General features: G+C 44.9%; 1 protein-coding gene across 1 annotated transcript; it reads right to left on the bottom strand.

The window, feature by feature from the left end:
- Positions 1–217: 217 nt before the first annotated feature.
- LOC144773934 (olfactory receptor 6N1-like) lies at positions 218–1,207 on the bottom strand. Its single transcript, XM_078658991.1, has one exon. The coding sequence runs from the start codon at positions 1,205–1,207 to the stop codon at positions 218–220; it is 990 nt and encodes a 329-aa protein (XP_078515117.1).
- Positions 1,208–13,454: the final 12,247 nt, after the last annotated feature.

Raw genomic sequence — 13,454 nt, 5'->3', positions numbered from 1 at the left:
AATTCCAAAAGAAACTCTGCTCTGCAAGTCTACAAACAATTTCTCTTTGACCATAGATTACCCTCATCAGGGGTGCTGTACACCACGGCGAAGTTGTCTCCTGTTGCGCAATAGCCAGAAGCCATCATTAATTGCATGTGCTATAAGATTACATAGTAATTTTGTACGCCATTGAGTTGTTAACTAAACTACATCCACCATAAGGCATTGCACCTCTTCAGGACGAGACTATTTGAGAAAGGTTGAGTTTCCTCTTTAAAGCCTCTTTAATGTCTTTGTTCCTCAGGGTATAGATGACAGGGTTCATCATGGGTGTCAATACAGAATACAGGACGGGCACCAAGGAGTCAACATCTGGCGAATAGGATGCTGTTGGGCGTATGTACATGAAAATAAGTGGTAGGAAAAAGATATTGACCACAATTAAGTGAGATGTGCAGGTGGAAAAGGCTTTTCTTCGACCTTCAGGGGAATTCATTTTTATAATACATGATAAAATCTTTCCATATGAAAACAGAACAAGAGAAAATGAGGATATTATAACAAAAGCCCCAAATGAAGAACCTACAATGACATTGAACGAAGTATCAGTGCCGGCCAATTGAAGTAGCGGGGGGTGGTCGCAATAATAATGGTGAATCACATTGTTCCCACAGAAGGGTAGCCTTGAGGCTAAAACTGTTGTTATTAAAGGAGCAAAGAATCCTCCAATCCAAGCGGACATCGAGAGGCAAATGCAAAAATCCCTTGTCATGCGTGTGGTGTAGAATAGAGGCTGGCAGATGGCATAATAGCGATCAAAAGACATTACAGCCAAGAGGAAGCACTCTGCCGCAGTCAGGGAAATGTAGAGGTACATCTGCAACATACAGCCTGAGAAGGAAACTGTACTGCTGTTGACCAGAAATTTGGCCAGCATTTTTGGAATTGTAACTGTGGTATAACTCAGGTCAAGGAAGGACAGTTGGCTGACGAAGAAGTACATGGGAGTTTGAAGCTTGTGGTCAAGGTTTGTAAGAAGAAATATCATCCCATTACCTGTGATAGTGAGAAGGTAGATAGAAAGAAATGTCCCAAAGAGAGCAACCTGGAAGTTCTGCAGGCTTGGAAAACCAAATATGATGAATTCCTTTACGGAACAGTCGGTCGAGTTGTTGAACACCCAGCTTCCCATGGCTTCACAGTTTGCCTGCAGAAAGTAGAACATGGACCATTATCCTATATTTCAATCCAAGCTAACAAATGCAGTCAAGAAATGTCTCATTAGAACTTAAGAACAATGAACCAATATGTGGTTGGGATTAGACCCAACCATATAAGTCTGTACAATGTATGCAAAATGACCAGGGATTTGCTAGAATGTGCTATGGACAAGAAGCTTGTTTTTACCAATTGCCGATGTTCAGTGCTTCGAAAAAGCAAAAGTAAGCCAGAGAATCCTAAAAATAGTAAATACAGTTAGTCTAATGGAAAGTACCTCCTAAATAACCGATGACATACACTGCCCTTTTACACCCAACTATGGGCCCGATTATGATTGCGGTGAATCCGCATCCTCCGGGCCGGCGGAAGCCACCGCCGGCCCGGAGGATGCGGATTCACTGCTGCAGTGATTCACAAGACCCCCCACCAGATTAGGGTGGCAGGGGGGTCGGGAAGACTGTCCGCAGCTTTTCCGCCGTGGTCCCGCGGCGGAAAAGCTCTAATATGGTGGCGGTGTCTATCAGACACCGCCAGCCATATTAGGATGCATGCGTAAACATGCTTTTCTACGGCGGCTTTTCCGCCGTGGAAAAGCATGTGGTCTTTGCAGTTTGGGGGCCCGTTGCGGGCCCCCAGGGTGTCAGGGGGTGGGGGGTGCACATGGGGGGTACCTATGGTACGCCCCTGCTTTTACATGAACAAAGCGGCAAGCACTGCGCGGTGCCTGCCGCTTTGTGCATGTAAATGCTATACATGCATTTTTAACATTGCGGCGGGTGCTGCTTCAAGCAGCACCTGCCGCAATGTTAAAAATACAGGATGTGACCGTCAGGGTGGCGGTCACATCCTAATTCGCACGGAGGGACCGCCGCTGCCCCTGCGGACGGTCCCTCCACCTCTGGGATGGCCGACGGACGCAGGTCTGTCCGCCATCCTAATAGGCCCCCTAGTTTGAGTTTGGTAAGCTCAGTTGTGAAAACCCGGTAGAGATGATGATGTGTTTAGCCTCATGGCAACTTGCCCCCAAGGCATCTCAATGTCACCAAGACACCACAAATCAAATGAAACAGTAACAAAAATATCAAGTGTATAGCATATGTCTTTTGCCTTTCTGGTGTGTGCAACAATATAGGGATATTTGCATAAAATGATGACATCACCTGGCCAACAAGTTTTGATGAATTATTAGAAATTTGGTTTCGTATGGCAGAGGTATGAACACTGACCAAACAGGAACAAGCACTCTATTCAGGGTAAGCTAGATACACACTAAAAGATAAGCTGTGCTCACCTTCTAATAGCTTGGCACACAGCAGCCATGCTTTTCTAAAGAGGCAATGTGTAAAATATTTGTGCAACACACACACACAGTAGCGCAATGAAAACATCACAAAAATGGTCCACACAGGGTTAGAAAACTAAACAATAATGTTATGAAACGTAGTGCTTAGAGTCTTAAAGTGCCAACCTGGGACATCTGGTCCTGCTAGACCGGGGCAAAGCCAAAGTAAACGCTAACTATAAAGTAGGGCAGGCCAGCTACAGGTCTCACACTAATAAAGTACATTGGATGGAGGAAGTGCCAATGTTGAAGACTCGTGTGAGGGGCATAGGAGGTGATGAGTTGGTCGTCGATAACGTGGATGGCGGTGAAGCGTCAGTTCTGATCCTCGCAGTCGATGAGGCTTCGTCGACGAACCCCTTTACAAAGCAGTGATGCGTCATCATCGAGCCAAGCTGTTTGTTGTTGTTGAGCTACGCAGTCCGTCAAAGCGATGTTGTCGATCTGCTACTGCGTCAGGGTCAAAGGGTGATGCATCGGTTCCAATCGCAACAAAGTCGTTGATGCATCAGTTTCGTTGGATCAGCACAGAAAAAGCTTATTTTCAAGGGCCCGGGACAGGTAGTGGTGCTGTTGCAGGGTTGTACGAAGTCTTTGATGTCTCTGAGACTTCAAAAAATGGGGCAAGCCAGCAAACCCTTGGAGTCACTCTGGGTTCATGTCCTTTTTTTCAGCAATGATTCAGAAAAGGGGGTGGTGATGAACAGAGTGCCTGAATTAAGCAGACCACTCTTACCCAGTCCAAAGATCAGGGCTTAATCCATCACCGTTTTTTAGCTCACTGCACCATCCCAGCTCAGAACTTGGCTATATGCAAATTAGTCTGTTCCTGTCCCAGTGCATGATGGGAACATGGCAAACCAAACTACCAAGCCAATTCTTGTACTGGGAAGGAAACAAGCTTCCGGGGACCGGTTTCTGCCATTTCAGGCGTCGTCGGCCCGGCTTGCTTGAATCCTGATGGTGCAATGAGCAAGGGACTCACATCTGAGTATACCCTTCCACGCTTATGGTGGACAAAATGATTCAGAAAAGGGGGTGGTGATGAACAGAGTGCCTGAATTAAGCAGACCACTCTTACCCAGTCCAAAGATCAGGGCTTAATCCATCACAGTTTTTTAGCTCACTGCACCATCCCAGCTCAGAACTTGGCTATATGCAAATTAGTCTGTTCCTGTCCCAGTGCATGATGGGAACAGGGCAAACCAAACTACCAAGCCAATTCTTGTACTGGGAAGGAAACAAGCTTCCGGGGACCGGTTTCTGCCATTTCAGGGGTCGTCGGCCCGGCTTGCTTGAATCCTGATGGTGCAATGAGCAAGGGACTCACATCTGAGTATACCCTTCCACGCTTATGGTGGGCAAAATGATTCAGAAAAGGGGGTGGTGATGAACAGAGTGTCTGAATTAAGCAGACCACTCTTACCCAGTCCAAAGATCAGGGCTTAATCCATCACCGTTTTTTAGCTCACTGCACCATCCCAGCTCAGAACTTGGCTATATGCAGATTAGTCTGTTCCTGTCCCAGGCTGAAATGCCAGAAACCGGTCCCCGGTAGCTTGTATCCTTTCTGGTGAAGAATTGGCTTGGTAGTTTGGTCTGCCCTGTTCCCATGATGCACTGGGCCAGGGACAGACTAATTTGCATATAGCCAGGTTCTGAGCTGGGATGGGGCAGTGAGCTAAATAACGGTGATGCATCAAGCCCTGATCTTTGGACTGGGTGAGAGTGGTCTGCTTAATTCAGACACTCTGTTCATCACCACCCACTTTTCTGAATCGTTTTTGGCCACTATAGGTGTGGCAGGGTATACTCAGACATGAGTCCCTTGCTCACTGCTCCATCAGGATTCAAGCAAGCCGGGCCGACGAGGCTGAAATGCCAGAAACCGGTCCCCGGTAGCTTGTATCCTTTCTGGTGAAGAATTGGCTTGGTAGTTTGGTCTGCCCTGTTCCCATGATGCACTGGGCCAGGGACAGACTAATTTGCATATAGCCAGGTTCTGAGCTAGGATGGGGCAGTGAGCTAAATAACGGTGATGGATCAAGCCCTGATCTTTGGACTGGGTGAGAGTGGTCTGCTTAATTCAGACCCTCTGTTCATCACCACCCCCTTTTCTGAATCTTTTTTTCAGCAAGGCAGAGGGAAACAAGTAGCAGGCAACATGCAGCACATTAGGGTAGAAAAGCAGCTCTTCCATATCAGTCCTTATTCTTAGCAGAGTTATTCACAGATCCAGAAGTGTACTGTCTTTGTAGGTTCACAAGCCTAGTACTTGTACCCAGCTGTGCCTTTGAAGTGGGTGACTTCAAAGCAGGCACTTGAAGTGGACATGTCTTACTTTCTTCCCAGCCCAGGCTCCAGACTAGCTGTGAGGAGTAAATCAGCTCATTGAGTGGGGACAGGACACTACCTATTCAGTCAAGTGTTAGCATCTCCCTCCCATCAGAATACAGATGTATGTAGATGGATACTCGGACATACATATCCATCTGTGTTTGTGACTGTCTAGAGGGAATCCATAAAGTGTAGCTGCCACCCCAGACATGTACTGGAGACAAGCTGCAAAGAGGATTTAGTATGACTATTATAGAGATATGAAACATGACAAAACTACTCCTTTCTAATCAGGAATTATAGAGGAGCAGGCCTCACAGTAGTGAAAAACTAATTTATCTGTTTGCCCCAACCAAGTTATGCAAAACATGAAATTACATTTCTACTTTTTATTACAGAATACCCTTCCCTTAGGACTACCTAGGCCCTAACGAGGGGGTGACTTATGTGTAATAAAAGAGGAGTTTAAGGCTTGGCAACTAGCTTAAATGGCAAGTCAAAGTGGCAGTAAACTTGTAATGGCAGTCCTATTCGGCTATATGTTTAGTACCAGTTGTTGACTTCACAATTAAACTGTAACATGGTACATCACAACAAAACAATCAAAGGAGAATGCAAAACTACAATCCGAGTACAACACAACAAAATCACATTGCAATAACAGCACACAAAAACAACTGTACAAAAAACAACAACATAACACAACAACAAAATACTGTAACAAATGTGTACAAAAGTTGCTATCACAGATTTACCTTCTCCAAATCCAACAGTGTGGTAAAGGGTATTTGGAGAAAGCACTGCCTTAACTTACCACCAAGGACATGAAATAGCGATGGTCAAAATATACTTTGGGATCTGGCATTATACATAAAAGAGCGAGTGCTGAAGCCCTAAGCACATATTAACACTCATGATGGGATCACATTTCCCATCTAATAACCCAACTTAACTTCCATCCAGAATAAAAATGTATTTTTCATAAATGTTCGTGATTGATAGAGGTTTGAGAGTTGTACTAGCATAAAACTATATAATTGGTGCACATACAGCAGACTGATTAAAAAGGCTGTTCGTGATTGGTGCATGTTTGACAGGGGTTGAGAAGTGTCCTGCTCCACAAAAAGTTTACTTAGCTCCCAAATGACTTTGGATGAGTGTCTGGTATTCATTGGACCCACATATATTTGTTGGACGTTCCCAGGCTCTGGTTTATGGAGCTGCCAGGCACTTGATCTAGAAGTATGCACAATACTACACTGGCAAGGACACCTCAGGGTAATTTGACACTTAGGCAAACTGATTTATTGAGCACAGCCAGGTTCCACTACTGCACATCCCAGATTGCCTTCAGAGCCCAAACTTCATGTATCTACAAGTGGAACTCCCCTGAAGCGCATCTACATTGTCCATGAACTACAGGCAGAGGGGGATACCTGTTACACATAGCCCACTGGGATGGGTTCATTCCTATGCATCCACTTTACTATAATTAGTTATAGATTAAACACAAATCTCTGCCGTTTGTACTCTCGCCCGCTGAGCATAATACACATAGATCTGAGGAGTCTGTGCACTAACTAACCCGCTGAATTGTACCAGACATCAGAACCACTTACATAAAGATTACACAAAGAACTCTGCAATGAAGTCAGTTAAATCCCCTGCAACATCACACTTCTATTTTTACCTGTGACATGCAAAGAATGATTTTTTCCCTGCAGTGCTCCTCTCTCACTTTCTCTTATTTTTTATTTTATATTTGATTTCTCTCTATTTATTATTTTACTCCGCATTCTGAATCTCTTGTCAGAGGGCGTGAGTCAATGAGGGCCGGTGTAGGTGGAGTCAGTCCTCTGAGAACTTCCACATTTTGAACATAAATAGACCTCAGGGTAAAAAAGGACAAAGGATTGCAACAATCATAAACAAACAACAAAAACGTACCAAACTGACTTCTCTACCCATCTCTTTAGCAAAAGATATGGTAATTAAACTAGATTCGCCCACCACCTCTCTGACATGTATCATTTGTACAGACCCCCAGGTCGCACACCGCAATTCCCGGCTGCTCTGACGGACGCAGTGTAGGGCTAGGCCATTGACTATGCAAAAATATTACTGATGGGAGACTTCAATCTATGGTCAAATAACCCTAATGAGGGCCCCATATTCTCCAAACTGACTGAGCAGTTGTTTTGTTTGAACTTCTATGTCTTCAGCCACCCATGTCAAGGTCCATATTCTAGATCAAATCTGGTTGCTGAACCTCCACATCTCCAATCTCCAGGTCATCCCCTGTTGTTGGTAAGACCATCATTTAATCAAATTTAGAATGGATGCTCCCTCATTTAGAAAACCTCCTGGGTCCTGGCACATTGTCCAGGAATTGGAAACATGTAGATCTCACTGCCTACTGCAACTCTTTGGTCACAGTCCCTTCCCAGCCAGATTGAGGGTCTGGAGGAGCTCGAGGAGGGCAATGACGAACTGGCTCAGAGAAGCAAGCAATATCCATGCTCCTCCGCATAGGACAAGCCTGATCCGTCGCCATGAGACATCCAAATAGTTTTCAGATGACCTTAAAGAAGCCAAACTCCTTCTACACAAATCTGAGTGCATATAGCGTAAAGCGTACAACCCCGAAGAAAAGGATACATTCCTCTTGCAGCTAAAGTCCTACAAGAAACTTATATGGGAGGTCGAATCCACCTACTTTTCCAACAAGCTTATCAATTCTGAAAATAAAACTAAATAATTTTCAAAAGTCAGAATTGGCTTACTCCGACCGCCTAAACACCCTAGTGGCCACTAAACAAGCTTTATGTAATGCATTGAACTCTTCATTCATCGAAAAGATCAGGACAATCAAAGACAGTAATCCTCCAAGCTCACCCATTAGCCCCACTCCTTTGGAAGACAGGAATCCACTCCATCTCAATGCATTCCCGCCAGTCACTAGGGATGATCTGTCAAAGCAGCTAATGAAGGTTACATTTAGTTCTCCCAATGATGTTTGCCCCCCTCTAAATCAAAGAGCGATTTTTTTCCAAAGTTTCCTGAATCAGCAATGGCCATACCATGACCAATCCCTGAGCTAGGGCGTCATCCCTATTAGTTTTAAGGAAGCAGCATCCTTTCTGCTCCTTCACTGTTGGGTCATATGTTTTTAGACTCACACCAGGCGGGCTTCCGGCCCTTTCCCTCCAGGGAATCTGTAATTCTCTTCATAGTGGGCGACATGAGAGAGGAGGTGGACAAAGAGCAGCTCTGGGCTTAAGTCCTTCTGGATCTTTTGGCAGCCTTTGGCACAGAGAATTATGACGCCGGGCAGAGGGGCTATGCCCTGTATTGGATAAAGGGCCTTATTATGAGTTTGGCAGTCTTGGAGCGGGCCATCATGACTGATTCCTATGGAGGCAGAGACCCTCGGCTACCACACACCAGAAGAATTCACAATCTTCAATTTGATCTACCTGAGACTCCTCTACATTGAACGGCTCCCAGTTAACACTAGCCTTTTCGGCTGCCCGCTTTAAATGCACTGCGGTCCACTGTTTTACTTGCCCCTGGTGATAGATATACAGCTTCCTTAGGGCTTAGTGTCTGGAGACCCTCACAACGTCAATACTTCGCTGGTTTATCAATGAGCTAGGTGGGTTTCATCTATATTTCCTTGTACTTCTGACCCTCTTGAAGTCAACCTGATTTATGACTGAGTCATTGATTTTTTCCTGTTTGTCCGTGCCATCTAAATTATGTTTACTTGCATAGATATATTGTGACAAAAGAACCCCCCACACCACTTAGTACATTTATATTCGAGAAATTTTAGATGAAACCTGACCACCTCATGAATAGCACCTTCTGCGCCCTGACGAAGGAATTGTTGGTCTAATGTCCACTCCGAAACGATCGTCGGCGCTGTTTGTCTGTTGATCTATTATGATGTTTTGAAAAATATTTGTTGTACAATCTTTGTAATGATGGTCTGTTGGATGTATTGTTTTTTTCTTTATTGAGGTTTGTCTTGTTTGTTTGTTTGGTGTGTTTGTGATTTGTGGTGTTACTATGCATATGCTGATCTTGTACTAGGTCATGGTGGGGCTGCTTCAGACATTTTATGTATAGAAATGATTTAAAAAATGTATAACTGAATTTATATATATATAACCTCAAAAAAAAGCTTTTGATAAAATAAATTAAGAAAAGAATACTATCTATGGGACATGATGTTATTTCTATTTTAGGATGTATCACCTATTTATTAATTTGTTGTTTCTGTTCTGTATTGGATAAAGGGCCTTATTATGAATGTAGCTGTATTGGAGCGGGCCGTCATGCCAGCGCCCTGCTCCAAGACCGCCAAACCCATACTGAGACCACATGTGGGAATCCAACTGGAATCCATGTCAGCAGGTCCGGCGGTCCTGCAGCAGCTGGCCCATGGCAGTATCATGCTAAGGCTCATATGTGAGCCTTAACAAGGTACTGCAATGGGAACGTCGCTGCACGTTCCTGCACAGCTTGGACTGTCCATGCCCCGCAGGAACTGGGGGTGCATGTATTCAGGGGGGCACACCACATGCCCCCCTGCATGCATCCCCTGGCGCAGAGGCACCTTGTAGGGCCCCCTTAGTTTCCACACCTCTACACTTTTCATGGTGGTTGCACCACAGCATTCTTCCAGAGCACCATGGTCTTTATTTGGGACTGGATGGACAGTCATCAACTAAAGTTAAACTTGGATAAAACTGAGGGGATGATTGTCAAAAACAAACCGCACTGCTGGAGTCCTTCCTTCGGACACCACAAGTTAGGCCCCCCACCTAAAAAGATGGTCAAGAGTCACAACATACTTGTCGATGAAGATCTGTCAATGGAACCTCAGATTGCAGCAGTGACTTCTTCCTGTTTCTTTCAGCTCTGTAAAATAAAAAAAATCTGAATTTTTCTCTCAATTGAAGCCATCATCCTGATTGTACTTGCACTAGTAATGTCCCGCGTCGACTATGCTAAAACCCTGTACCTAGGCCTCCCAAAGGGTCTGCGCCAAAGACTGCAGTTGGGCCGGAATCATGCATCATGCTTCGGCTCATTTCATTCTCCTAGAGGTACCCAAATTCTACAGGAAGAAGCTAGGGGGAAATAGGTTCGCTGTGCTGGTTCCCAGCAATTGGAACTCTTTTCTGTCCAACATAAGAGCAGCAACCTCCAATTAGAAAATTAGAACACTGCAAAAAACTTCAGACAAGCCTAGTACAAAGCCATATATCTGCCCTTCTGATTGTGATCCCAGCACCATGAAACCTTTTGGTGAACGTGCGCTTTAGAAGTTCCCTATAACATAACATAACTCATCTAGCTAGGAAACATGCTAGGAAACATGCTTTACCCAACAGTCAAAACAACAACCAGCCTTTACAAAAAAGTGAATACTCCAACTGCGATGTTACCATGCCTTGCTTTACCACGAAAGTTGTTACAACTTGCTGTAGGTGACACATTGTTGGATTTTTGAATCCATCACCTTTCCTACTGTTGGGTAGACTGGAGTTGGAATAGTAATTTATCCAAAGTCCAGCACCCCCTAAAGAAAAATTTTGTAACGACATGTGTGGTAAAGGAATGCTTGGTAATGTTGCAGTCGGGGTAGTGACTGCTTTGTAAAGACATGCAGGGTAAATGCATTCAGGGTTCCGGCATACAACCAGATCTGTTTGTTGTGTTTGTCCCCCCTGTAATTCTTATTTTTTTTGCTTTTCTCTGTATTATGTGGTATGACCTTTTTCCTTATCACCATGGTACTTTTGCTTTTCTATCCGATCCTATCTCCCAATTTAAATGAGGTTCTTTTTCTGCAGTTTATTTTCCTCTTCTTTCTTATTTTCTGTCAATGCTTGCTCTTATCATGCTTTCAATTAATTCTTCTTCTCTATGATTCTTGGTCTCTTCAGTTTTATTTTTTTTTCTATGTATGCCTCCATGTGAGCATTGAAGCTGGTGAAGTGAAAAGTGTAGCAGAAGAATTTTCATTTTGATGCTATAACAATGCTGCTTAGATGTTGAACATGCATGCAGCTGCACATGAAAGGGTAACATGGCGCAAAGACCCAAGGGCTTGAACCTCTGAGCAGGCTTGGTGGTCAAGCCTAGTCAGCTTTTTGACTCCTTGACCAATCTTAAATCTGACTATGCAAGGCAACTCCCATGAGTTTTACCTCAAAGGCTGTGACCCCTAATGTCAGAGTTGAGGCCTCAGGTACATCATGGGAAAATGTACGCCACCCCTCATCAGTAAGTAAACAATGTGTTTTATTTGCATTTCTAGTCACAATCATTATAAAACTGAGAAGGCACTACTATAACAAACTCATGGTTGCTATTTCACCAAAATCTCAAGGGTGGTGAAAGTGACATCCCATAACCACCCTTTTACCCAGTGACTTCACCGGAAGTGACATCAAATGATCAGAATAACTGACATTACTGAAATTAAGAGCCCCCTAAACGCACAATTATATAATAACATTTTACAAAAACAGATAAATGTGCATTTTAAATAGGGTGCTGACATGATTAATTAATGTTTAATTATCTTAAGTCAGTGCTGAACTTCGCTGTTTTGGCCCCCATTAAGAAACCAAAAAGGCATGCAGAGCAGGGAGTGCAGTGCAGTTTGCATCTCGGTAGAATCTTGACACCCGCTGGCGTGACTTTTGGGTGCTTTTTTTCTGTTAGGCAGGAGGGGGCAAGCAACAAAGACGGAGTGGTTAGAGAATGGATGAGTCAAGAAACAACAGGGACACTGCGCAAGGAAGCAGTCCTTGGGTCATTCTCCTGGGTAGGGACAAACACACAAAGAGGAAGTGAAGCTGGTGCTCACTGACCAAAGAGTAACAAGGAAATGAGAGTGATGATGAAGCCAACCAATGGTGAGCAATGGGCAGGCTCTAAGCCCCCTGAGTAAACAAAATGTCTTGCAAGTGACGGCACATGCACTGTCTCAGGCGAGATCTAAAATATGGAGTGCAAGGAGTAGACACGGGAAGGGCAAACTAACAAAGAGGCGAAGGTGCCTGCCAAACATACTATAGGACATAACCAAGCAACAGTGCCCCCAAAACATTTTTGTCCTGCCTGAGGGGAAACAGCCTTGACCTCAAAGTCTTTAACCCCTTGGGCACTCATGACGAGCTCAGCTTGTCATGAGGCACAGTGCTCATGATGAGCTGAGCTCGTCATGACTGCGGCGGCGCGCCCACGCGGGTATAATTCCCCTGCTGTGCTGGGCGTTCCATGAAAATGGGCGTGGTCATGACGAGCATAGCTTATCATGAGCACAGCGCCACGGTGCAGCGTTACGAGCCGAGCTCGTCACAAGCACCGCGGCGCAGCGCGCGGCCCCATTCCCCCCGCACCGCGGGGGAATTAGCCCCGCGGCGAAGGGGTTAACATGCAGCACCTTTCCACGCAATCTTTACCACACAGATAAAACCCACGTAGGTTAAGTATTTATGTCTTTACTAGGTGTTTAATTTCACAATGCATGTGGGTATACAATATGTTTTTGTGACTATTGTCTGTATGCGTCCCTTGTAGTTGTTGCGCAGCAAGCAAACCGATAGGGTCTGTTCGGCCTTTCGATTAAAAACACGCGCGTATTGTACACACGCGTATTCTGATCTAATGTTGTGTATATATAAACACGCGCTAATGTTGCAAGTGAACCAACCCCCCCCCCTCCCTCCACCCACTTCCTGGTCTGCCATCCTGACAGCAACTGTCCATCCTAATCTATTTAGACTATTGTCTCTATGCATCCTTTCTTAATGTTGCAAAGTGAACCAACTCCTCCCCCCTCCCTCCACCCACTTCCCGGTCTGCCATCCTGACACCAACTGTCCAATCTAATATATGTAGACTATTGTCTATATGCGTCCCTTGTATTTATTGCGCAGCAACCAAATCGATAGGGTCTGTTCGGTTTGCAAAGTGAACCAACTCCTCCCCCTCCCTCCACCCACTTCCCAGTCTGCCATCCTGACACCAACTGTCCATCCTACTATATGTAGACTATTGTCTCTATGCGTCCATTTTAGTTGTTGCGTAGCAACCCAATCGATAGGGTCTGTTCGACCTTTCGATTAAAAACACGTGCGTATTGGACACGCGCGTATTCGAATCCAACGTTGTGTATATATAAACATGTGCTAATCTTGCAAAGTGAACCAACTCCTCCCCCCTCCCTCCACCCACTTACAGGTCTGCCATCCTGACACCAACTGTCCATCCTAATATATGTAGACTATTGTCTCTATGCGTCCTTTCTTAATGTTGCCAAGTGAACCATCTCCTCCCCCCTCCCTCCACCCACTTCCCGGTCTGCTATCCTGACACCAACTGTCCATCCTAGTATATGTAGACTATTGTCTCTATGCGTCTATTGTAGTTGTTGCGCAGCAGCCCAATCGATAGGGTCTGGTTGTCCATTAGCTTAAAAACACTCCCGTATATGACACGCGCGTATTCGAATCCAACATTGTGTATTTATAAACACACGCTTATTCGA

This window comes from Lissotriton helveticus, chromosome 8, assembly GCF_964261635.1.
Source record: "Lissotriton helveticus chromosome 8, aLisHel1.1, whole genome shotgun sequence".
Taxonomy (NCBI): domain Eukaryota; kingdom Metazoa; phylum Chordata; class Amphibia; order Caudata; family Salamandridae; genus Lissotriton; species Lissotriton helveticus.
Note: the sequence above shows the minus strand (reverse complement) of the source record. Positions and strands in the feature narration are given on the sequence as shown.